Source organism: Dendrobates tinctorius, unplaced genomic scaffold (assembly GCF_039654945.1).
Source record: "Dendrobates tinctorius isolate UK_male_01 unplaced genomic scaffold, ASM3965494v1 ptg000060l, whole genome shotgun sequence".
NCBI lineage: Eukaryota > Metazoa > Chordata > Amphibia > Anura > Dendrobatidae > Dendrobates > Dendrobates tinctorius.
This window is the reverse complement of record NW_027361728.1, coordinates 23,579,222-23,606,491: the sequence shown is the minus strand read 5'-3', so window position 1 is coordinate 23,606,491 and position 27,270 is coordinate 23,579,222. Positions and strand designations below refer to the sequence as shown.

The 27,270-nt window shown below is 44.0% G+C and overlaps 1 protein-coding gene and 1 long non-coding RNA gene across 4 annotated transcripts in view; one reads left to right on the top strand and one right to left on the bottom strand.

The window, feature by feature from the left end:
- USP13 (ubiquitin specific peptidase 13) overlaps positions 1–27,270 on the top strand; it is a 212,011-nt gene that overhangs the window by 162,075 nt on the left and 22,666 nt on the right. Inside the window, exons 14-16 of the mRNA XM_073578782.1 lie at positions 7,456–7,544; positions 7,669–7,791; positions 26,965–26,991. Of these exons, the coding sequence (XP_073434883.1) occupies positions 7,456–7,544; positions 7,669–7,791; positions 26,965–26,991 (239 nt within the window). The remainder of the gene's footprint in view (positions 1–7,455; positions 7,545–7,668; positions 7,792–26,964; positions 26,992–27,270) is intronic.
- LOC141092541 (uncharacterized) overlaps positions 1–27,270 on the bottom strand; it is an 81,929-nt gene that overhangs the window by 46,482 nt on the left and 8,177 nt on the right. The window contains exon 2 of one of the 3 annotated variants that reach the window (XR_012232831.1): positions 20,546–20,639. The exons of the other annotated variants lie outside the window; for them this stretch is intronic. This is a non-coding gene — a long non-coding RNA (uncharacterized lncRNA). The remainder of the gene's footprint in view (positions 1–20,545; positions 20,640–27,270) is intronic. 3 annotated transcript variants of the gene reach the window in all.

Below are 27,270 nucleotides of genomic sequence, written 5' to 3'. Positions count from 1 at the left end.
CGGAACTTTCAGGATTTGAACTCTGAGCTTTAGTTTCTTCAATAAATTTTCTATTGGATTCAGGTCAGGGGATTGGCTGGGCAATTCCAGCAGCCTTATTTTCTTTCTCTGAAGCCAGTTGAGTGTTTTCTTGGCTGTATATTTGGGATCATCGTCTTACTGAAATTTCTTCCCTTGTTTCATGTTCATCCAGGCAGATAGCAGCAGATTTGATCAAGAATGTCTCTGTACATTTGGCCACTCATCCTCCTTTCAATTACTGTGTTTTTCGGATTATAAAATACACTCCCCCCCCTCAAATTTTGGGGTAAATTGGTGGTGTGTTTTATAATACGAATTGTAGCTGTGGTGGAGCTTACTGGCTGCGGTGGAGCGGAGTCCCATGGTGGCTGCTGCCAGAAGCTTCTCGCGGCGGATGCAGGAGTCGTGTGATGGCTGCGGGCCTCCGGCTGGTGTGACAAGGTGTTTGGCGATGCAGGGGCTGCAGCAACATTTTGTGACAGCCTGGAGCCTCGCACTTTCCATACTCTTCTAATACGGTGGACTCCAGGAAAATGGCCAACGGAGGCAGCACTTGCGCAAATTGAGATCTCTGCACCAAACTTTCATCTCCCGAGATCTCAGTTGCCGAGGCCTTAATTCCACATGCGCCGCCTCTGGCAACCATTTTCCTGGGGTGCACCGCATTAGAAAGTATGGCAGGTTTGGGGCTCCAGGCAGTCACAAAATGTCGGCAGAGCCCCTGCACCACTGAACAGCTTGTCCATACCTTCCTGGAGCCCGCAGCCATGGCCCGACTCCTGCTGCCGTAAAACACCCTGTTCTTCCAGCCTAGAGCCTGCAGCATCTTCTGCCTCCACCAACAGCGACTCTGCCACCTGGGACCCTTCTCCACCACCGCTGCCCACCAGGTAAGCTACTGCAAAAGTGTGTTATAACACACACCAATTTATAAAAAAAACCATTTTTTTCCTGTTTTCCTCCCAAAATTTGGGGCGCAAAATACGGTAAATGAAGTTTGCTCGTGCCATACCCTGAAAAACAGTCTTACACCATAGTATTTCCTCCTCCAAACTTCACTATTGATATGCCGTTTTTGGGGTGATATGCAGTGCCTTTTGGTCTCCAAATGTGATATTTATTACGGCTTTCAGATGAGTTCAATTTTGGTCTCATCTGACCAGACTATATTCTCCTAGTACTTCACGGACTTGTCTAAATGTTGTTGAGCAAACTTAAAACACTTGAACATACTTTTTGTTCAGCAATGGAGTCTTGCAAGGTGAGCATGCATACAGGCCATGGAGGTTGAGTGCTTTACTATGGTTTCAAAGAAAACTTTCTACCTGATTCCAGGTATTTCTGTAGCTCTCCACAGATGGTCCTTGGCTCTTGGACAACTATTCTTCTTTTCACTCCTCTGTCTGAAATCTTGTGGGCAGAACCTGCTCATGGATGGTTTTTGGTGAATGACGTTCTTTCAAGTTTTCGAGTATGGCCCGAACAGTGCTCAGTGGAACCTTTAGTAGTTTAGAAATTCTTCTGTAACCAATGCCATTAGTATGTTTTGCAACAAATAGCCTAAAAAGGTCTAATTTGTCTATGGGAGTGTAAACAAATCATAAAGCTAAAAAGAGAACTCCTATAAAGAATAATAATAAGATCAATATTGAATTTCAAATAAAGAAGTTTTATTAGACATGTGTTCAAATAACCAACAACATAAAAACGGTAAACAAAGGGGATCTACTGCAAAATCATGTCACTGTCAAATTTAAATTAATGAACATTATTTGTGAAGTACTCCATAAATAATATATAAAGCATTAAGATGAATGTGAGTCTATATTGAGAAATTGTGCTTAATATTCATGGACAGTAACAACAAAAGGACAGAACTAAATATTATATAAATAATATAAATCAATAATCCATAGCATTATCTCCACCTAGTGGAATCAGATGGAACAATAATCAGATTGAAAACGAGTGAAAATACAAAGGCAGCCGCAGACTATCTAACAGGAAAATAGATGGTTACTTTAATTGCTAATCAGATAGGATTAGTATATACCGTGGGTATGGAAAGTATTCACACTTTGTTTCATTGCAGCCATTTGGTAAATTCAAAAAAGTTCATTTTTTTCTCATTAATGTACACTCTCTGCACTCCATTTTGACTGAAAAAAAAAAACAGAAATGTAGAAATTTTTGCACGTTTATTAAAAAAGAAAAACTGAAATATCACATGGTCATAAGTATTCAGACCCTTTGATCAGTTTTGAGTAGAAGCACCCTTTTGAGCTAGTACAGCCATGAGTCTTCTTGGGAATGGTGCAACAAGTTTTTCACACCTGTATTTGGGGATCCTCTGCCATTCTTCCTTGCAGATCCTCTCCAGTTCCGTCAGGTTAGATGGTGAACGTTGGTGGACAGCCATTTTCAGGTCTCTCCAAAGATGTTCAAATGGGTTTAGGTCAGGGCTCTGGCTGGGCCAGTCAAGAATAGTCACAGAGTTGTTCTGAAGCCACTCCTTTGTTATTTTAGATGTGTGCTTAGGTGCATTGTCTTGTTGGAAGGTGAACCTTCGGCCAAGTCTGAGGTCCAGAGCACTCTGTAACAGGTTTTCATCCTTGATATCTCTGTACTTGGCCGCATTCATGCGTCCTTCAATTGCCACTATTCGTCCTGTCCCTGCAGCTGGAAAACGCCCCCATGCCACCACCATGTTTCACTGTTGGGATTGTAATGGGCAGGTGATGAGCAGTGCCTGGTTTTCTCCACACATACCGCTTAGAATTATCACTAAAAAGTTCTATCGTCGTCTCAACAAATAAGTTATTCACTGATAGAAAATAAAGACTTGGGCCTTGTTTAAGTTGCTTCCACTTCTCTGTAAATCAATTACTGTCAGCTGATCCCACCGATATCAACAGTTTTGGTCTAATGTGTATGGGAACTCCAGCAGACTGATGATTGAGAGAGATGTCGATTGCATATGTCCTATTTCAGATTGCCGATCACATTGACCTCCCTGAGATAAACCGCTGGCTTACATATTATTTGGCGGCTTTCTCATAGAGAACACAGGAGCGCTCTGCCGAGCATACACTCTTGTGTATGGGAGTGGCGGCTGAGATGGCTATCAGTCAAACAATTGGTTGAAGTATGATTTTGCCGACTACCACCTAATGTCCATGTCCAGGTTATATATGTGTCATCTGCCAAATTTTCCAGGGTCTTGGTTGCTGTGAAGGAATGTTAGCAATTAAATGAAGGAATAGCTTTTTACTGACACCTGATATTTGACTTAAAGCTTGTACACTTGTAATTTTGCAACAAAGTAAAAGTAAATGGTGTCCATAATTTGAATAAGAAAACATCATTACTTAAGACTTGATTCCCGATACAATGAATAGTGTGCCCTTATTTTTCCCATACACACTCAGTTTTTGGTTACTTACTATATGATAGGTGTTAACATGGCATGCAGATTGTGGGGAGCACAAGTAGAAACTCAGACGATTACTCAAGAGCAAGGGCGTAACGATCGCGGTCACAGAGGTTGTGACAGGGCCCATGCAGGTGAGGGGCGCCCCGACGCCAGTGCAAACTTCAACTGGATTTGCATCCTTGGACGTGTATTGCAGCTTAAGGCTATGTGCCCACGTATGCAGAAAATTTCTGCTTCAAAACCGAACTCCTTCCCAGAAAACGCGCAGAAATATATTTATATTTCCGTGTGTTTTTTGCGCGTTTTCCACGCGTTTTTTGTGAAAAAAATGCGCGTTTTTGATGCGTTTGTTTCTGCGCGTTTTCTGACTCATGGAAAATAGCAACAACGCGGACTTTTCCGCAAAATTAATGAGCATTCTGCGTTTTTTATCGCTAAGCGTTTTTTGCGCGGAAAAAACGCATCAATGTGCACAAAAAGTGCGGAATTCATTTAAAATGAATGGGATGCTTCTTCTATGCGTTTTTGAAGCGTTTTGACCAAGACAAACGCTTCAAAAACACTTACGTGGGCACACAGCCTAATACATGCTTTCGGCCAATCAGAGACCAGTAGCTGACATCGGCATGCACATGACTGGAGGCGCATGGCAGTGACGTCACATGCTCCCGGCACTTACGCGCTGAAGTCAGCTGCTGGCTTCAGAAGTGGACTCTGCATAGCGGGGGAGCGGAGAGAAGGTGAGTAGAATCATTTATTTATTTTCTGTGTAGCAGCGGAAGAATGGGGGACATCTATACCAGGATGCATATGAGTAAAGTGGCCATGCGATGATTTCTGGAACCAGCAAGCAGAGCTGTATCCTGACAATGAATATATTACACGCTGTTAGGATTGACATGCTACAGGGCATTATCAACTTCCATCCAGTTGTAACCGGTGATGTCACCGCACACCTCTTTCCATGTTAACCCTCAACACATCACTCCTCCTCAACACACACACTCCTCTCACCTTTCACCATCTCCACTCACGTCCTCTCACTTTCACTCCACATACGACCCTTTCTCTCACTCCGTCTCTCATACTCACGCCGTCATCGCCGCTGATCCACGATCCCCGACATCATCTTCCGCCGGCGCCATCCTGGATCCAGACGTCCTCCACGCCGGCGACATGTTCTTGCGGCTACGCCATTTTGGATCGGTGAAATCCCGCGATAGTCAAGATGGCGTCGCCGCAAGTACATGTCGCCAGCGTGGAGGACGTCGGGATCCAAAATGGCGTCGGCGAAATCTCGCGAGATTTCGCCGACGCCGTTTTGGATCCCGACGGCTTCCACGCCGGCGACATGTTCCTGCGGCGACGCTATTTTGGATCGGCGAAATCCCGCGATACTCAAGATGGCGTCGCCGCAAGAACATGTCGCTGGCGAGGACGACGTCGGGATCCAAAATGGCGTCGGCGAAAACTCGCGAGATTTCGCCGACGCCATTTTGGATCCCGACGTCGTCCATGCCGGCGACATGTTCTTCCAGCGACGCCATCTTGAGTATCGCGGGATTTCACGATACTCAAGATGGCGTCGCCGCAAGAACATGTCGCCGGCGTGGACAACGTCTGGATCCAGGATGGCGCCGGCGGAAGATGTCGGGGATCGTGGAGCAGCGGCGATGACGGCGTGAGTATGAGAGACGGAGTGAGAGCAGGGGTCGTATGTGGAGTGAAAGAGTGAGTGGAGATGGTGAAAGGTGAGAGGAGTGTGTGTGTTGAGGGTTAACATGGCAAGAGGTGTGATGCTATCGCATCCTCCCGATGCGATAGCATCGGGCCATAATCTAGTTTTATAATAAAAGGGCTTGTTCTGGTTTGAGATGAAAGTCGGCAGTCACTATAGATGGCTGTAGGCTTCTGAATTCTCAGTGATGGACTGCACACTTTTAGGATTCTCCTTTGTCGGTGGCACTAGTGGGCGGTCATGTAAGCAAAAGTATGAGATTTGTATACTTCTGTCCACATTCTGTCTACACTCACTCATTTTCATTGAGTGATGCCACACATGTTTAGTCGGCACGTGACCACGTGTACTCAAATCTCTGGCACCAGAGAATCCTGACAGCATGCAGAGCGCACTGTGAGAATTCAGAAGCCCGCTGTCACATGGAATATGACTCGTCACAAACTTGGACAAACCCTTTAATTCTCCTAAAATAAATAAAAATATGAGAATTCATCAGTATCGCAAACATTTTTTATATCCAGGTACCTTTTATAGATGACATTGTCTCTGATTGGACTTGTTCTTTCTTTTCTTCATCTTGTCCAGACTCCATGATAACTTTTCTTATCCACAGCTTAGCTCTGCAGACTTCCATCTTCTCTGGTCTTATGTAGCACTTCCCAACATGGTGCCCTTAAAAATAAGACTGTTATTATAATGCTCCTGAATAAAAATATATGCCCTACTCTGAGCCCCTGAATAAATAATTGCCCTTCACTATATTTCCTGCACAAAATATGACCCACATACTGTCCCTCTTATGGTACATGCCCTCCTCACTGCCCTCTCCTTTCCATACTGGGCCCCCTCTTCACCGTATCCTCTCACACTGTGTCCCCCCTCTGCTGTCCAACTGTCCATTCTCTGTACTGTGACCCCTCATCACACTCCCCCCCCCCCCACTACTCAGTCTCTATTCTGTGCCTACTCACATTTTTCTTCCACAATTTTCCCCCTCCTTTCTCATACATCTCCTCTCACATCCCCCTGCTAACCATACTCTCTTCTCATATATTTACCCCCTCATCCCATTGCTCTGCACCTGTCCCCCCACTCACCATACTGTTTCTGCACCCATCCCCCTCATGTATTCCTCCCCCACTCACCATACTGTGTCCACACCCACCCCCACTTGCCATACTGTGTCTGCACCCCCTACTCACATACTGTGTCCGCACCATCCCCCCACTTGCCATATTGTGTCCGCACCCATCCCCCCACTCACCATAGTGTCTGCACCATGCCCCATACTATTTTCTCGTGCCTCCAATCTCTACCCTTGCTCCTCATTTTTTTCTTCAAATTTTTCCCGCTTCCCATAATATGTATATACCCGTCCCTTCCTTGCTCCCCAAACTGTCCTCAAATCTTCCCCCCTCTCCCCACACTAAATCTCCCCACCCCTCTCCCTCACTTTAAGTCTCCCCAATACACACTAAATCTCACCACCCTAAATCTCCCCCACACACTAAATACACCCATGTTACATGGAATGTTCGGTGTCTTCAGCTCTGGAGCACTTATCACAAATGCGTATTTCTGCAGCGCCGGCAAGTGATGGCAGCAGCGTGATCACTTGACCTGCTTATCTTGCTGATGTTGTTCTGACCTGAAAGATGTGGGCACAATTGTTCACTGGGAGTTGGCGAGCTGCACCTTCTGTGAGCCTGCTGTCATTGTGATAGCCGGCTCAGAGAATGGCCGACTCCGAGTCCTGGGGGGAAACAATATGCAGCCGCCGGGGGAGACACTTCGGACCTCCATATTAGGTTGCACAAGGGTGGAATATTTTTCCTGTTTTCGAGTACACGACATTGTGAAACCAATGGTGTCGCTCAAAGGGACAACTCGTCCATTTTGACCAAAAAATAAAAACGTTAAGGCTCTGTGAAGAAGGGGAGGAAAAAATGAAAATGCAAAACAAAAAATACCTCTGGTCTTTAAGAGGTCAAATTGCCCTGTCCGCCCTACTGCTATTACTTCTGTATGTAGCCACATGCTGGACTATGTATGAGACAGCTGAAATTAGAACAATTGTAGAAAATTAACATATATGCTGTTTTTTTTTTTATATATTTCTTATTTTTATATGGTAGCTAGTTGACTATCATTCTGAAATGGTTAAAATGGAAAGATGAAAAATGAGTATAACAGTGTATGCCTTAATCCTCCAGCCTAAGGTTTTAAGATATTTAATGACTTTGTCCTTCTTCTTTTCTAGGACATCTCGTTTTGCTTCATTTCCAGAAATCCTGGTAATCCAAATAAAGAAGTTTACATTTGGACTTGACTGGGTCCCCAAAAAACTTGGTATGCAATTTGAATTATTGCTGTATGATGAAGAAGTTCTGGGTTGTACCATTAAATGTCTTCTATTTTAAATAAATGTGATTTTCTTTTTCTTCTTTCTTTTACTGCTTTTTATTATTTTCAGATGTAATCGTAGATATGCCTGATATCTTGGATGTTAATCCTCTCCGAGGAAAAGGTCTGCAGCCAGGAGAAGAAGAGCTCCCAAACATTGCTCCCCCAATTGTGATTCCAGATGACCCCAAAGGTAGGAGGAAATGCTGTAATCATATTTATGAAGCTTGCACTTGGAGCAGTACAGCTTTGGATGAACTTACCCTCTGAATAAAAAGTTAAATAATATTGTTAGTTTCAAGACAACTCGATAATTTTAATTGTTGCCTTAATGTTGGGTTTGAATAATTCAGAGGCAATATGGGGAAAGAACCTTTGGGCGATTTTACGTTTTTTATTTTTTCCTCCCCTTCCAAGGCCCGTAACGTTTTATTTTTCCTTCCCCACAGCCTTATGACGGCTTGTGTTTTGCGGGACGTGTTGTACTTTCGAATTGCATCATTCGATTTATCATGTGAGGCATTGGGAAGCGGGATCAAAATTTCAAGTGCGTTGAAATTGCAAAAAAAAGTCCAATTTGACAATTTTTAAAAAAATTGTCCTAGTAGTGGATAACCCCTCTAATTTATTCACACAAAAAAAAACGCTTTTTTGTGTAGCCATTTTTTGAGAACCATATCTCTTAATTTTTGGGATATAGTGGTGTGTGATGGCTTTTTTTTGCACACTGAGCTGATATTTTTACTGATACGATTGTTTTGATTTGATGTGTATTTTTTATATATTTTTAAATTGTTTAAATTTGTTTTGAGCTTTTGTGTTTTGCTCTTTTTTCATATTTTTAAAAGCTTAAGCATTTGTTAAATGCTGCTGTCAGAGATTGACAGTGGGATTTATCAGGTTAACAGCCACGGACAGAGCTCCACTCGACCCACAGCTGTTAAAAGCACTTGATGGCTGAATAAAACAGATGTACGCTCAGCGTACGGGCCCGCATCAATGGCAGAGACGCGACATATGACGGCCATGTACGTCATATGTGGTGAAGGGGTTAAAGTTTGGAGTTAAGGTATGGAGTTGTAGAGAAATTGCTCAATGAGAAAAAGTTTTCCAATTAATCATTCATTCTGCAAGATGGCCATCTATTAAGCACCACTTTGAATTATACATCTGCTAAATCTGAGAGCAGCATAATGTAGAGGTAGGGACCCTGATTCCAGTGTTGTCACCTGTTCCAATGTAGCCCTCCATATTCACGAGCCTTATATAACCCTGCCTCCACTAGTGATTGGTAGCTTTCTGCCTATGCACCGTGTACACAAAAAGCTGCCAGTCAGTGATATGGGTGGGTTCATTCAGAAAACTGGTAGACCTGCAGCAGATAAAACAGGGATTTTGCCAAAATAAAATACACTAGTCACTCGAGCAGCATGGTCCTGTCACGGATGTGTCATAGTCCGCAGACTGTCGCACTGCATCTGACTGCAGGAGGTCTCAGCATTTTGCTTTGCAGATTTCTTCCTGGTCCTTCTGACTTTAGGATCCAATGGCAACCTTCCTTCTACTGTACTGGACAACAACTGGGACCAAGTGTTTATAACTCCTAGATAGCTACTGGAAGTTGCCGGTGATATTTCCATTTCTCCCCTGTTGAGTCTTGGAGATATAGTAGTTGGCTATGTTCCTCTTTGGTATTTTGTAGGATGTTTGTGTTTCTTTCTGAGTCTACTCAAGCTAAGTGTTCCCCTTGTTTGTGTATCCCATCTGTCTTTAGTAGTAGTGGGGATTGACTAGTGCTTATTCTGTCCTTCCGTATGCAGAGCTTATCGCCAAGGTCAGGCAGGGGTTAGGTTCCTGTTTGGCGATAGGTTCGGAACCTATACAAGGACACTCAGGGCAGACAGGGTGATGTTAGATCTGCCTAGGAGTCTCCACTCACCCCTTCCCTAGTGTTGGCTTCCCTTCCCATTATCCCTTCGTGTTGCACTTAGTCTTTCCTACACTGTGCGTGACAGGTCCTTGGTTAGGTTTTAACTGTTTATTTTCACTGAAATGCTGCTTCATGGTGCTTGTTCGGGCACCATGAATCAGCTGTCATATTTACTTTCATAGTAGAGATAGCAGGACTTATTATCCACCAATATAGATCAAATTAAGCAAATGGATAAGATATAACTGCGAGCCTGCAAAGTGCAAATGACCCGATATTGCCTCCCTCATGTATTGCGTCTCCCTTCGGGTCATTTGCACTTTGCAGGCTCGCAGTTATGACAAGCGGATATGGAGTGACGGGGTTCCTCTAACCGGGTGAGATCAGACAACATAAAGCCGTGATGGCATGAAAGTATACGGCATGATTAATGTTTACAAAAAATTGGTCATTTGGAACGCTCTTTGAATTAGTGGGGCGGCAGGGTTCTGTTTTTTTGACTGTATATAGATCGATCTCACTATTTTGCCTACCCTATTTGCTGCTGGGTTGTTTGATTTTGTTAAAGGTCTCTATGGATGGTAGTTGCTAGATGCACAATTGTTAACTTATAGTGCACAATCGTGTGTTAGTTGTGAATGACCATTTATTCAGTGCAATATAAAGTATTTCCCCTATGAGGGGTAAAAGGATGCACCAGCACTTTATTGAGACCCAGAAAAGGGCTATTGTGCTCCTATATTAATTTTGGTGGCCACAACTTGGATATGTGACAATAATTATACCTTGCTCTAATGGGAGTTAAATGAGTAAGTTACCTAAGTGATGTATATTGCAACTGATTACACTATGCAATACCGCTTTGCAAAGGAGGCCTTTTTTACCCATTACTGAACAGGTGTTTACCTGTGGGTATTTTTTTACTTGTGTCTACGTTTTTTGTGGTTTTTGGTTTGATTTTGGCACAAGGGTGATGTTTGTCTGTGTTATAACTTTTATTCAAAAAGACTAAAAAATTAATCTTATCCATTTGCTTAATTGCATATTTACTTTCATATCTGTAATTTAAAAATATGTTAATGCCGATCGTATAGTTTATGAGACTGGACCATTACTTCTTCTCCCGAGTTCTTCACTCCAGATTTATCAGTCTCCATTCGTTCCTCAGCTACATTAAATGACCCTTAGGCCACGTTCACACATTCAACATTTTACAGTACAGTATTTGTAAGCCAAAATCAGGAGTGGAAAAATCAGAGGAAAGTACAATGCTAAGTGCACACGTACCGGAACTCTCGCGGAAATTACCGCGAGAATTCCGGAATTCCAGTCCGCGGGAAAATCGCATTTTAAATTCCCGCGATTTTCCCGTGGAAAAACTAGCATTTTGCAAGCGTATTTAGCTTGCAGAATGCTAGCGTTTTCCAAGCGATCTGCAGCATCGCTTGGAGAACTGATTGACAGGTTGGTCACACTCGTCAAACATAGTGTTTGACGAGTGTGACCAACTTTTTACTACTGAGGCCGCCTATGCAGCATCAGTAGTAAAAGATAGGATGTAAAAAAAAAATAAAAAATAGTGTTATTCTCACCCTCCGACGTCCCGTGCATCCGTTCCCAGTAATCCTTTGCGAAAATGCCCGCGATGACGTCCGTTCTCGCTTGATCGCGATGTCTCGCGGTCATTCGCGCGCGCGAATGACCGCGAGACTTCGCGGTCCCGCGAGAACGGACGCCATCGCGGGCATTTTCGCAAAGGATTACTGAGAACGAGAGCGTGGAGAGAAGCGGGAAGGCTGCGCGGGACGCCGGAGGGTGAGAATTACAATATTTTTTATTTTTAAATTCTATTTTTTACAGGGATATGGTACCCAAAGCCCGGAGGACAGTCTCCTCTCCTCCGGACCGTGGGTACCATCCGCAAATGTTCTGCTTACTTTCCGCATGGTGTGCACAGCCACATGCGGGAAGTAAGCGGAACAATGCATTCCTATGGGTGCGGGATCGCCGCGATTCCGCAAATTAATGAGCATGCTGCGGTTTTTACCGCGAAGCGATTCCGCTGCGGTAAAAACCGCAGCATCAGCACAGCATTGCGGAATCCCATAGGAGTGCATGGGATGCTTATTTTTCGCGGCAAAATCGCGTGGTTAAAACCGCCGCGGAAACGCGAAAAAAACGCCACGTGTGAACTCAGCCTAATAGAAACACGTCAACACTTCTTTATTTATCGCCCACTCCTGGTTTTGGCTTACAAATGCTGAGGTAAAATACTGAACGTGACCTTACTCTGTCTGAAATCTACAGCAGCAAAAATGGAAAAATCCATCATCCGCAGGAAATGAGGTAAGTATATGAAAACAATATTTTATTAGCAACATGGCTAAAAAAAGGATTAAAAATCAAAACGTATAAAGAGAATATAAGGACACTGGTCTGCGCATTTTGAGCGTAACCGCTCTTAGACCTGACAGCATATGTGTCCATTAACTATTAATATGATAGCCCCCCCCGCACATATCCATAAAATAAAGGGGGGGGGGTCACATGGATGCACAGGCCACAATAATTTATTCTTTATTATTATTCACTCAAGGTATTTTTTCCTGTCAGAAAAAGGTCAAATTATAGTAAGCAGTTTCTTCACTGGTCTTTCAAAAGTGGTCAGAACCAGTTTTAACCAGCCCCTTTTGCGCTATTTTTGGCGTCTGTGATTGGTGGTTACTTTTAGCAATTCATTTAACAGTATTTAAGGCTGTGCAGCCTGCTTATTTACCTCAGTTAGGCTACTTTCACACTAGCGTCGTGCGACGCACGTCGCAATGCGTCGTTTTGAAGAAAAAACGCATCCTGCAAAGTTGCCCGCAGGATGCGTTTTTTCTCCATAGACTTACATTAGCAACGCATTGCCACACGTCGCATCCGTCGTGCGACGGATGAGTCGTGTTTTGGCGGCCACGACGCACACAAAAACGTTACAGGTAACGTTTTTGTGTGCGTCGTCTCTGCCATTTTCGACCGCGCATGCGCAGCCGAAACTCCGCCCCCTCCTCCCCGGACATTACAATGGGGCAGCGGATGCGTTGTAAAACTGCATCCGCTGCCCCCGTTTTTCACAACTTTCACAACGTGCGACGGTACGTCGCCCCGATGCAGGGCGACGGCCGTCGCACGACGCTAGTGTGAAAGTAGCCTAAGGCTGTGTGCCCACATAGCGGTTTTTAAGCATTTCTGCAGCGTTTTTAAACGCGCGATTCTGCCGCGGAAACGCTTCAAAAAAGCATTCCATGCATTTTTAATAGAAAACGCACATGTTGTGCCAATGGTGCGTTTTTTACCGCTGGGGAATCGCTTAGCGGTAAAAAACGCAGCATGTTTATTAATTTTGCGGAATCGCCCGCGATTCCGCATACCATCAGTTATATGGACAAAAACGCTTAGGAAAACGCATGCAAAAACGCTTGACACACGCTTGTCAAAAACCGCATGCGTTTTCCTGGGAGCAGGGTGGGCGATTCTGCTCAGGTTTATTCTGCATGAGAATCGCTACGTGGGCACATAGCCTAACGGTTCCTGTCAGGAAAGAAGATTCCCCTCCCACCCTCCCCTGCTTTATGTACTTGTGAGGTTTATTTGCGGGATAATCACCCATTATCTGGGTGGATTTGTCTTGGGATGATTACAGTGGTTATTATATATTTATTTATTGAGGTTTGGATGTGTAATTAAAATTATTTAACCCTTAATAAAACCGCCGTTTTCCCTCCATTGATAAATGTGTTATGTCTTTATTTACAACATGCGTCGGTCTTGTGTGGCCATGTAGAATAGACAATACCACATTGAAAAATGCACCACAATTAGTAGAATATGTGCATGTTAAAATTGGATGCAAGAGATTTCATTTGTGGTTTGAAGACTGATGGCAATAAGCACCGTATGTAAAAAAAAATGAAAAGTCAAACAAACCATGACTGTTATGAAAAGCTAGACCTGTCAGTAAAGGTACACATGTGGTCAAAATTGTTGGTACCCCTCGTTTAATGACAGAAAAAAACCACCATAGTCACAGAAAAAACTTGAATCTGACAAAAGTAATAATAAATCAAAAATCTATGAAAATGAACAAATGAAAGTCAGACATTGCTTTTCAACCATGCTTCCACAAAACTAAAAAAAAATAAAACTCAAGGACAGAAATGATGGTACCCCTGAAAATAATGTGACATGTTAATTCAAGGCGTATCCACTAATTAGCATCACAGGTGTCTACAATCTTGGAATCAGTGAGTGAGCCTATATAGAGGGCTACAGATACTCAATGTGCTGTTTGGTGACATGGTGTGTATCACACTCAACATGGACCAGAGGAAGCAAAGGAAAGAGTTGTCTCAGGAGATTAGAAAGGAAATTATAGACAAGCATGTTAGGCTAAATTCACATGTTGCAGAACTCCCGCGGAAGTTACCGTGGGAATTCCGGAATTCCATTCCGAAGGAAAATCGCATTTTAAATTCCCACGATTTTACCGTGGAAAAACTAGCGAGATTTGCAAGCGTAATTAGCTTGCAGAATACTAGCGTTTTCCAAGCGATCTGTAGCATCGCTTGGAGAACTGATTGACAGGTTGGTCACACTCGTCAAACATAGTGTTTGACGAGTGTGACCAACTTTTTACTACTGAGGCCGCCTATGCAGCATCAGTAGTAAAAGATAGGATGTAAAAAAAAAAAAAAAAAATAGTGTTATTCTCACCCTCCAACGTCCCGCGCATCCGTTCCCAGTAATCCTTTGCGAAAATGCCCGCGATGACGTCCGTTCTCGCGGGATCGCGATGTCTCGCGGTAATTCGCGATGACGTCGCGCGAATGACCGCGAGACTTCGCGATCCCGCGAGAACGGACGCCATCGCGGGCATTTTCGCAAAGGATTACTGAGAACGAGAGCGTGGAGAGAAGCGGGAAGGCTGCGCGGGACGCCGGAGGGTGAGAATTACAATATTTTTTATTTTTAAATTCTATTTTTTACAGGGATATGGTACCCAAAGCCCGGAGGACAGTCTCCTCTCCTCCGGACCGTGGGTACCATCCGCAAATGTTCTGCTTACTTTCCGCATGGTGTGCACAGCCACATGCGGGAAGTAAGCGGAACAATGCATTCCTATGGGTGCGGGATCGCCGCGATTCCGCAAATTAATGAGCATGCTGCGGTTTTTACCGCAAAGCGATTCCCCTGCGGTAAAAACCGCAGCATTAGCACAGCATTGCGGAATCCCATAGGAATGCATGGGATGCTTATTTTTCGCGTTTTCGCGGCAAAATCGCGTGGTTAAAACCGCCGCGGAAACGCGAAAAAAACGCCACGTGTGAACTCGGCCTAATAGAAACACGTCAACACTTCTTTATTTATCGCCCACTCCTGGTTTTGGCTTACAAATGCTGAGGTAAAATACTGAACTTGACCTTACTCTGTCTGAAATCTACAGCAGCAAAAATGGAAAAATCCATCATCCGCAGGAAATGAGGTAAGTATATGAAAACAATATTTTATTAGCAACATGGCTAAAAAAAGGATTAAAAATCAAAACGTATAAAGAGAATATAAGGACACTGGTCTGCGCATTTTGAGCGTAACCGCTCTTAGACCTGACAGCATATGTGTCCATTAACTATTAATATGATAGCCCCCCCCCGCACATATCCATAAAATAAAGGGGGGGGGGTCACATGGATGCACAGGCCACAATAATTTATTCTTTATTATTATTCACTCAAGGTATTTTTTCCTGTCAGAAAAAGGTCAAATTATAGTAAGCAGTTTCTTCACTGGTCTTTCAAAAGTGGTCAGAACCAGTTTTAACCAGCCCCTTTTGCGCTATTTTTGGCGTCTGTGATTGGTGGTTACTTTTAGCAATTCATTTAACAGTATTTAAGGCTGTGCAGCCTGCTTATTTACCTCAGGCTACTTTCACACTAGCGTCGTGCGACGCACGTCGCAATGCGTCGTTTTGAAGAAAAAACACATCCTGCAAAGTTGCCCGCAGGATGCGTTTTTTCTCCATAGACTTACATTAGCAACGCATTGCCACACGTCGCATCCGTCGTGCGACGGATGTGTCGTGTTTTGGCGGCCACGATGCACACAAAAACGTTACAGGTAACGTTTTTTTGTGCGTCGTCTCTGCCATTTTCGACCGCGCATGCGCAGCCGAAACTCCGCCCCCTCCTCCCCGGACATTACAATGGGGCAGCGGATGCGTTGTAAAACTGCATCCGCTGCCCCCGTTTTTCACAACTTTCACAACGTGCGACGGTACGTCGCCCCGATGCAGGGCGACGGCCGTCGCACGACGCTAGTGTGAAAGTAGCCTAAGGCTGTGTGCCCACATAGCGGTTTTTAAGCATTTCTGCAGCGTTTTTAAACGCGCGATTCTGCCGCGGAAACGCTTCAAAAAAGCATTCCATGCATTTTTAATAGAAAACGCACATGTTGTGCCAATGGTGCGTTTTTTACCGCTGGGGAATCGCTTAGCGGTAAAAAACGCAGCATGTTTATTAATTTTGCGGAATCGCCCGCGATTCTGCATACCATCAGTTATATGGACAAAAACGCTTAGGAAAACGCATGCAAAAACGCTTGACACACTCTTGTCAAAAACCGCATGCGTTTTCCTGGGAGCAGGGTGGGCGATTCTGCTCAGGTTTATTCTGCATGAGAATCGCTACGTGGGCACATAGCCTAACGGTTCCTGTCAGGAAAGAAGATTCCCCTCCCACCCTCCCCTGCTTTATGTACTTGTGAGGTTTATTTGTGGGATAATCACCCATTATCTGGGTGGATTGGTCTTGGGATGATTACAGTGGTTATTATATGTTTATTTATTGAGGTTTGGATGTGTAATTAAAATTATTTAACCCTTAATAAAACCGCCGTTTTCCCTCCATTGATAAATGTGTTATGTCTTTATTTACAACATGCGTCGGTCTTGTGTGGCCATGTAGAATAGACAATACCACATTGAAAAATGCACCACAATTAGTAGAATATGTGCATGTTAAAATTGGATGCAAGAGATTTCATTTGTGGTTTGAAGACTGATGGCAATAAGCACCGTATGTAAAAAAAAATGAAAAGTCAAACAAACCATGACTGTTATGAAAAGCTAGACCTGTCAGTAAAGGTACACATGTGGTCAAAATTGTTGGTACCCCTCGTTTAATGACAGAAAAAAACCACCATAGTCACAGAAAAAACTTGAATCTGACAAAAGTAATAATAAATCAAAAATCTATGAAAATGAACAAATGAAAGTCAGACATTGCTTTTCAACCATGCTTCCACAAAACTAAAAAAAAATAAAACTCAAGGACAGAAATGATGGTACCCCTGAAAATAATGTGACATGTTAATTCAAGGCGTATCCACTAATTAGCATCACAGGTGTCTACAATCTTGGAATCAGTGAGTGAGCCTATATAGAGGGCTACAGATACTCAATGTGCTGTTTGGTGACATGGTGTGTATCACACTCAACATGGACCAGAGGAAGCAAAGGAAAGAGTTGTCTCAGGAGATTAGAAAGGAAATTATAGACAAGCATGTTAGGCTAAGTTCACATGTTGCAGAACTCCCGCGGAAGTTACCGTGGGAATTCCGGAATTCCATTCCGAAGGAAAATCGCATTTTAAATTCCCACGATTTTACCGTGGAAAAACTAGCGAGATTTGCAAGCGTAATTAGCTTGCAGAATACTAGCGTTTTCCAAGCGATCTGTAGCATCGCTTGGAGAACTGATTGACAGGTTGGTCACACTCGTTAAACATAGTGTTTGTCGAATGTGACCAACTTTTTACTATTGAGGCTGCCTATGCAGCATCAGTAGTAAAAAGATTTAATGTTAAAAATAATAAAAAAATAAAAAATCGGATTATATTCACCTTCCGATGTCCCTCGCAGCGTCCCCAGGCCTCCGCGATGCTCCGGCAGGTCCTGTTCCCAGTGATGCATTGCGATAATGACCTTTGATGACGTTGCGGTCTCATGAGATCGCTACAGTGTCGCAAGACCACGACGTCAGCAAAGGTCATTATCGCAATGCATCACTGGGAACAGGACCTGCTGGAGCATCGCCGAGGCCTGCTGACGCTGCGAGGGACATCTGAAGGTGAATATAACCCGATTTTTTTATTTTAATTCTATTTTTTACAGGGATATGGTACCCAGAGCCCGGAAGACAATCTCCTCTCCTCCGGACCGTTGGTACCATCCGCAAATGTTCTGCTTACTTTTCGCATGGTGGGCACAGCCACATGCGGAAAGTAAGCAGAACAATGCATTCCTATGTGGGTGGAATCCCCGCGATTCTGCAAAATAATGAGCATGCTGCGTATTTTTCCACGATGCGATTCCGCCGTGGGAAAATCCGCAGCATTAGCACAGCATTGCAGAATCCCATAGGATTGCATGGAATGATGTTTTTTTTCCGTTTTCGTGGCAAAATCACACGTTAAAAACCGCCGCGAAAATGCGAAAAAAACGCAATGTGTGAACGCAGCCTTAAAGCTAAAAGTTATAAGACCATCTCCAAGCAGCTTGATGTTCCTGTGACTACAGTTGCACATATTATTCAGAAATTTAAGCTTCATGGGACTGTAGTCAACCTCCCTGGACGTGGCTGCAGGAGGAAAATTGATGACAAATCAAAGAGTCGGATAATAAGAATGGTAACAAAAGAGCCCAGAAAAACTTCTAAACAGATTAAAGGTGAACTTCAAGCTCAAGGAACATCAGTGTCAGATTGCACCATCCGTCATTGTATGAGCTAAAGTGGGCTTCATGGGAGACTGCCATACCACGGAGGGCACCATAGTTGAAAAAAAATCATAAAAAAGCCAGACTGGAATTTGCCAAACTACATGTGTACAAGCCACAAAGCTTCTGGGAGAATGTCCTATGGACAGATGAGACAAAAATTGAACTTTTTGGCAAAAAACTTCAACTCTATGCTCACAGATGGAAAAATCAAGCATTTCAAGAAAAGAACACTGTCCCTACTGTGAAACATGGAGGAGGCTCTGTTATGTTCTGTGGCTGCTTTGCTGCATTTGGCACGGGGTGTCTAGAATCTGTGCAGGGTACAATGAAATCTCAAGACTATCAAGGGATTCTAGAGAGAAATGTGCTGCCCAGTGTCAGAAAGCTTGGACTCAGTTGCAGGTCATGGGTCTTGCAACAGGATAATGACCCAAAACACACAGCTAAAAACACCCAAGAATGGCTAAGAGGAATACATTGGACTATTCTGAAGTGGCCTTCTATGAGCCCTGACCTAAGTCCTATTGATCATCTTTGGAAAAAGCTGAACCACGCCATCTGGAAAAACAGGGGCGGACACAGACTGTAGTAGGCCCCTGTGCAAGACATTTTTTTGGGCCCCCCCCGTCCTTCATAGGGCAACAAAGTTATGTAAACATATAGATAGGTAATATATATAGGCACCCCCGTTTCCCTTTGTTTCATAATTCTCTCTTCCATATGCGGTCTACTTTTGGCATAGTGCTTCTCGCCCTATGTGCCCCCCCCCAGTTTATGCTGCTTCTCCCCATGTGCCCTCTCCAGTTTATGCTTCTTCTCCCCCTATGTGGGCCACCCGAATCATGTTTCTTCTCCTCCCCATGAGCCGTCCCATTCATGAGCAGCCAAGCATCTCCCCCAGGGGCCCCCCCATTCATGAGCAGTCATGCTTCTCCCCAGGGCCCCCCCATTCGTGAGCAGCCATGCTTCTCCCCAGGGGCCCCCCCATTCATGAGCAGCCAAGGCCATGCTTCCCTTCTCCCCAGGCCAGGGCCCCCATTCATGAGCAGCCAGGCCATCATGCTTCAGTTCTCCCCCAGGACAGAGCCCCCCAAAATCATGCCTGCCATGTTCAGTTCTCCCCCACCCCAGGAGCCCCCCAAAATCATGCCTGTGCCTCGGTCCTAGTCCCTCAGTCCTGCTCAGCTCTGGTAGTATTCTTACCTGGAGTAGGCAGGGCAGGCCAGACCAAGAGGATCCATCCATTCCACACTGTCCAGTGTCCGCACTCCGCACATTCCTGAACTGCTGCAGCATATGGGCAGGGGCAGGGCTGCCACTAGGAATTTCGGGGCCCCATACTGGGAAAATTTTCAGTGCCCCCGTAAGACTCCGCCCAGGCTCCACCCCAGCCCCGCCTCCACCCTTCAAACTGTCCACAGTCCCACTGCTCTCTCTTGGAAAACTCCACTTCTCACCAATCACACATTAACAGTTCCCATCACCAGATCACACATATAGCCGGCAGATTTTTTTTTCACCAAAATATTTTTTAAGCCGCCATCACAACACTGTAGACACTTTTGGCCGAGCTCTACTCTACTGTAACCTATGAAATATTTGTTGAAATATGCAATACAATTTAGGTACATTTGTATTTATTTTTCAATTTTTAAAATGACCATTAATATCACATACAATGGACAAATACCACCGCACCATGACCAGACACAATATTACCACCACATATTGACCTATAATTAATACCACATACGATGAACAAATACCGCCACACCAGGACCAGACTATATATTACTACCACAGTGACCGAATAATGTCACATACAAGGAACAAATACCACTGCACCATTACCAGACCACATATTATCACCACAAAGTGACCAAATAATAGCACATACAAGGGACAAATACCGCAACACCATGTCCAGACCACATTTTACCACCACATAGTGACTGAATACTACAATACTGATCAGTAATAATAAAAAAACAATACTATCGCCATAAGTGCCATTATACACAGGGGATCTGTACTTACTATTCAGTGTCTGTGTACTGGTAATACAGTGATTAATGACATTATACACAGGAGCTCTGTATATAACGTACAGGTAATACAGTGATCACTGGTGACATTATACACAGGACCTCTGTATATAGTATACAGTGTATAGTGTCAGTTTATAGGTAACACAATAACTCACCAGTGACATCTCTAGGTAAAGAAGTCCTTCATCCTTGCTTTTCATCTTTCATCCAGCACAGATCGCCATCACTTCTTCCAGCCAGGGCTCGTCTCTGCAGGAAATAACACAGTTATCTAGAGCTCAACTTGCAGAACACATTACTTATTTTTTTCCCAACTTCTACACTACACCACATGAAGAAAAAAAGGCAACATAGTATCACTCTACACAGTAACAGGATTGCCCCCCCCCCCCCATTTAAAACAGTATACTCAAAAAAAAAAAAAAAAATACATCACTGCAGTAATAATATCCTTTAATTAGCCCCTATGGTAATAATATCCTCCATCCTGGCCCCCGTGTGTCTCATTCCTGGCTTCAGCCATATGTTCTCCCATCCCACCCTCATGAGTATCCATTGTACCCCGTATGATCTCCCCATCTGTCTCCATCGTATCCATCCTGCCCCATGATCCTGCCCCATCTGTCTCCAATCCTGCCCCATGTCTCCATTTTGCCCTGTTTCCAATCATGCCCCTTGTGTCTTTCATCCTGCCCCCTTAGTCTCCAATCATGCCCCCTGTACCTGCAATCCTGCCTCCATGTCTTTCATCCTGCCCCTTTGTCTCCAATCATGCCCCCTGTACCTGCAATCCTGCCCCCTGTGTCTGCAGTCCTGCCCCCGTGTCTCCAGTCCTGCCCCGTGTCTCCAGTCCCGCCCCCGTGTCTCCAGTCATGCCCCTTGTGTCTGCCATCCTGACCCCAGTGTCTGCCATCCTGCCCCCTGTATCTCCAATCCTGCCCCCTGTATCCCATCCTGCCCCGTCTCCACCCTGCCCCCCAATCCTGCCCCCAATGTCTCCATCCTGCCCCCTGTGTCTCCATCCTGCCCCCAATGTCTCCAATCCTGCCCTGTCTCCATCTTGCCCCCAATGTCTCCAATCCTGCCCCATCTCCATCCTGCCCCATCTCCAATTCTGCCCCGTCTCCAATCCTGCCCTGTCCCCATCCTGTCCCGTCTCCAATCCTGCCTCATCTCCATCTTGCCCCCAATGTCTCTAATCCAGCCCCCAATGTATCCATCTTGCCCCATCTCCATCCTGCCCCCAATGTCTCCAATCCTGCCCCCAATATCTCCATCCTGCCCCATCTCCATCCTGCGCCCATCTCCATCCTGCCCCATCTCCATCCTGCCCCCAATGTCTCCAATCAAGCCCCGTCTCCAATCCTGCCCCGTCTCCATCCTGCCCCATCTCCTTCCGTCCCTGTCTCCATCCTGACCCCAATGTCTCCAATCCTGCCCCCGTCTCCAATCCTGCCCGTCTCCAATCTGCCCTGGCAGGATGGAGACACATGGTCCATGTGTCTCCATCCTGTGGGGAAACATAATAATTAAATAAAAAAAAACATTAAAAAATTCTTACCTGGCCGCCCTCCTGCTAGAAGATGCAGCTCCTGTGTGAGCTCAGCTACAGGATCTGTGGTGATGTTATCGTCATGTGATCAGGGGGCGAAGCTGATCAATGGTGAAGGCCTGTGATCAGCTCCGCCCCTGATCACATGACGATGACGTCACCACAGGTCCTCAAACGCTTCCGCACTGCTCTCCTCTCCTCCTGTGCTCCACATGGCTAATTTGAAAACTGAATAATTAGCCATGTGGTGCAGGAGGCTGGAGGGGCCCCCCTCTCCCCCGGGGCCCTGGTTCAATGAACGGTCTGCACGGGCGGTAGGTCCGCCCCTGTGGAAAAGGCAACCTTGAAACACGAGACAACTGGAGCAGTTTGCTCTTGAGGAGTGGGCCTAAATACCTGTCGAGAGCTGCAGACATCTCATTGACAGTTACAGGAATTGTTTGATTGCAGTGATTGCCTCAAAAGGTTGTACAACAAAATATTAAGTTAAGGGTACCATCATTTCTGTCCAGGCCTATTTCATGAGTTTTATTTTTTTTTAAATTCCGTGGAAGCATGGTTGAAAAGCAATGTCTGACTTTCATTTGTTCATTTTCATAGATTTTTGATTTATTATTACTTGTGGCAGATTCAAGTTACTTCTGTCACCATTGTCAGTTTTTCTGCCGTTTAACGAGGGATACCAACAATTTTGACCACGTGTGTATAATAAATCTGTTTTGTAGTTCAGACGTTTGGAAAATTTTGTGTGTTGATTCTTAGAATCCAATGTGCTTCTTGATTAAGTAAGATTTTCGTCCAATCTCCTCCAGTATGTGGATGATTCACCATCAATGTCAGTAATCGCCAGTGAGATGTATCTTCACTGGCGATTACTGGCATTGATAGTGAATCGTCCCCATAATGGAGGAGATTGGATAAAAATCTTAATCAAGAAGCACATTGGATTCTAAGAATCAACACACAAAATTTTCCAAACGTCTAAACTACAAAACAGATTTAAAATACCTTTTAAGTAAGTGTCTAGTTTTTCATACTGGTCATGTTTTTTATGTTTTTTTTTTTTTGCATACTTCTATCCATTGGAGATTTTTTCAATCTTCGAACCCCAAATGAAATTGAAAAATATTCAGAATTGAGAGTCCTCTGTGGTTGATACCTTTTAACCCCTTACCTACATTGGACGTAATATTACGTCCATGTGACCCTGGACCTAATTCCCATGGATGGAATATTACGTCATAGCGATCAGCGGTGCCCACGTGGTGAGCGCCGCTGATCGCGGCCGGGTGTCAGCTGATTATCACAGCTGACACCCGACACAATGTGTCAGGGGCGGTCACGGACCGCCACCGACACATTAACCCCTTGCACACCGCGATAAAACACGATCGCGCTGTACCGGGGGTTAAAGGGAAGCATTGGCAGGGAGGGGGCTCCCTCCGTGCTTCCCTAAGCCCCCCACAGCAGCGCAATGTGCAGCGCTGCTGCGGGGGGCTCTATCCCTGCAGGTCCCCGAATCCAAGATGGCGACGGGAACCTTCGGGGGCCTACAGGGAGCTGGCTTCCTCAGTGCCTGCAAAGCGCAGGCACGAGGAAGCCTCCTGTACTGCCTGTGACAGATCGCTGATCTGTCACAGTGATCTGTGATGTGACAGATCAGCGATCTGTCACATGACAGTTATGTCCCACCTGGGACAATGTAATAAAGTAAAAAAAAAAAAAAAGTGTAAAAAAAGTTTTAAAAAAAATTGCTAAATAAATTAAAAAAAAAAAAAAATATTCCCAAATAAATTCAAATTTTGGAAATAAAAAAATCCAAAACAATAAAAGTACACATATTTGGTATCGCCACGTCCGTAACAACCCGCCCTATAAAACTGTCCCATTAGTTAACCCCTTTAGCGAACCCCTTAAAAAATAAAAATAAAAAACGAAGCAAAAAATAATGATTTATCATACCACCGAACAAAAAGTGCAATAACGCGCGATCAAAAAGACGCATATAAATATCCATGGTACCGCTGAAAACGTCATCTCGTCCCGCAAAAAACAAGCCACTATACAGCATCATCAGCGAAAAAATAAAAAAGTTATAGCTCGCAGAATAAAGCGATGCAAAAAGAATTATTTTTTTATATTAAATTGTTTTCATTGCATAAAAGTGCCAAAACATAAAAAAACGACCTAAACGAGGTATCGCTGTAATCGTACAGACCCGAAGAATAAAAGCGCATTATCAATTTTACCCCACGGTAAAAACGCACCCCCCAAAAGAAATTCATGAAACGCTGGTTTTTGTTTTTGCTGCCTAAAACACAGCAGTGGGGGGAAGCCCCCAAATTTAAGAAGCATCATTGTCAGAAGCTCCCTGTCCTCTCCAACAGCTGCAGGAACTTTTCCTTGCAACCAGAAAAAATGTAAAATCTGTCCATTTATAATGACAACGGACAAGATAAAGATCCCCAACTCACATCAGGACTACAAGATCCCAGGTACTTTCAGCTGCATTACATCTAATGTGGTGTACTTAATTATTTGTACTAAATGTCCAACTGGGGGTCTGTATGTTGGGGAGACAGGCCAAAAGCTGAGAACAAGGATGAATGCTCATCGTCACACAATAAGAGAAAAAAGAATGGATCTACCTGTGGCAAAACATTTTTATATCCCTGATCACAGCAACATGGATATGAAATTACTGGTATTGAAAGGTAACTTCAAGTCTCAGAGAGAGAGAAGAGTTTGGGAGTTTAAATTTATGACGACCTTTGACACTCCCAGTACTGGAATGAATGTGTCGCATGGATTTATGTCTTTTTACATCAATTAAGGAATTTGCTTCCGAGACCTTGTGGGGGCATCACAACACATTAGGAGACCCCAATCAGAGGACTATAAAACATCTGGACTCCTTATCTATGTACTGGTCCAATATTTATGTTTCTCCCTCTCACATATTGATAGTTCTGGTTCACGTCACATGTCTTATCTATTGCATTTTTTCTGTGTTGTATTGTGCATAAATATGTGACTCTTCAGATTTTGTATTAGTCTAGCCTGATGAAGAAACCCGAGTAGTCTCGAAAGCTTGCAATGTGTTACCATCTTTTCAGTTAGCCATTAAAAGGTATCAACCACTGAGGACTCTCAGTTCTGAATATTTTTCTATCCACTGGCTAACACGGTACAAAGATATACATCTTTCCTGTATCCAAATGAAATCGTTCATCCAATTTCAACATGCAAATGTTCTAATACATGTGGTGCATCTTTCAATATGGTATTGTCTTTGTACTGTTCATGTGCAGTACTTACGATTACAAATGAGCATGCATCGTCGGCTCCCTCCTTATTTGGCAAATTATAGCGCTTACCGAAGAAGCTGCATCGGAAACCCGGATACCTGGATCGCTCCCGATGATCAGCTGTTCGGCGCTGCAGCTGCATGTGTCGCGCCTGTGTGACAGGCACAACACACAGGCTTTCTATGCATGTGCTGTGACTGTGAAACAGCTGCGACACGTGCAGCTGCGGCACCGAACTGCTGATTATCTGGTGCGCTGCAGGTTCCGGATGCAGCTTCTTCGGTAAGCGCTGTTTTTTTCAATTGTTTTTACTATGTATTACTAGTTAATGGACACATAAGTTGTCAGGACTAAGAGCTTTTATGCTTGAAACCCGTAGAGCCATGTGCTTTTATTCTTTGTTTCAATTTTTCATTTTTCCCTTTAACGATGTTTCTAATAAAATAATGTTTTAATATACTTACCTAATTTCCTGTGGACACTGGATTTTTCCATTTTGCTGCTGTATCTACACCCAGAAGCCGGTTTGGAGCCTCCGTGCACCACATCTCAAGGCATTTTTCAACAGTGGGAGAGTCGATATACTACTTTTTCTATTTTTTTTGTTATCTGAAACCTACACCTTCTTCTGTATAGACCAAAAGTCAGTCTGTCTCCATAAAGTTGCACATCTATGTGACAGGTCCATGTGCTATCTATTTTATATTTTTATTTTTATCTCGGACAGCAATCCGACCCATAGTTGCAATGATCCATACAAAAATCCGTTTTAAAAACTCAGCATGTCCTGTTGTCATCCCGTCTGTGGATTAAAGTCTATGGGGATCCGTATAAATCAGATCACACATGGAAGACCTACTGTGTACTTTAATTTAAAAAGAATGAAACGTGGAATGAAAACTGATCCATTTGTTAAGGCTAGGTTCACACTTGTGGATGGCCAAGCTGCGGATTGCTGCGGACTTCCTCTGTGAAGCTCCTCCCACTGCCGTACCTCCTCCGGTCAGCTACACCTACGTCTGCATGCGGCCTGCGTACCTATCATTAACATTGGGTATGCAGGTTGTGTGGATGTATGCGGATACCTCTGCATGCATCGTTTTGACGATGCGGCGACCCGCGTCGAACGCAACATGTTGGAATTTGATGCGGTCGCCGCATTATCAAAACAACGCCATCCACATGACCTGCATGCCCAATGTTAAAGATAGGTACGCAGGCCGTATGCAGACGTAGGCGGAGGTGACCGGAGGAGGTACGGCAGTGGGCGGAGCTTCATGGAGGAAGTCCGCAGCCCTCCGCTGCTCGGCCATCCGCAAATGTGAACCTAGCGTTAGTCAATAGATAAATTAAAGGTCAGACTTCTTGCTTCACTTTAAAAAACAAAAGAAAAACTGAATCAACACGTATGCCCCATGGATGAAAAACTATCCATTTGTAAAAATCCACCCAGATATGTGACTGTAGGTTTTCTAAGAGAGCCCTGATCTGAATCTCTGGAATGCAATGCGAGTCTCCTTTCCAGGCCATACTGAAGATGATGTGTCATTCTTTCAGGAGTTTACTACTGATTTAACAACACTACTATATTAGAGAAGTTAAGTACCGCCAAATCCTCAAAAATGTTTTGGGTGCTTCTTTGCATTTCCGTCTTTAGTTCTATTTTTTGCTGTTAGATTCAAGTCATCTTTTGAATTGTGTTATTTTTTTTCAGATTGTTTCAGGAACCATTTCATGGAAGGTATGATTTTACTCATATCAATGAGTCTAATTAACATGCACTGCTGTATCTTTATGTGCAATGTATTTACAAGATAATAAAAGTATAGTTAAAGGATATGCTCAAGTTTTTTTCTTAATTGCTTTAGTTAGACAGCAAGAATATAAGCAAGTTTACAATTGTCTTGTTTTTTTTTATACTGTATGTGCTGTCATTCTCCTGAAATGACTGATTTTATCTTACATAGTGTACAGCTTGTTTCCAAGGAGCTTGTTCATCAGTGCCTGGTCAAGTGTGCAC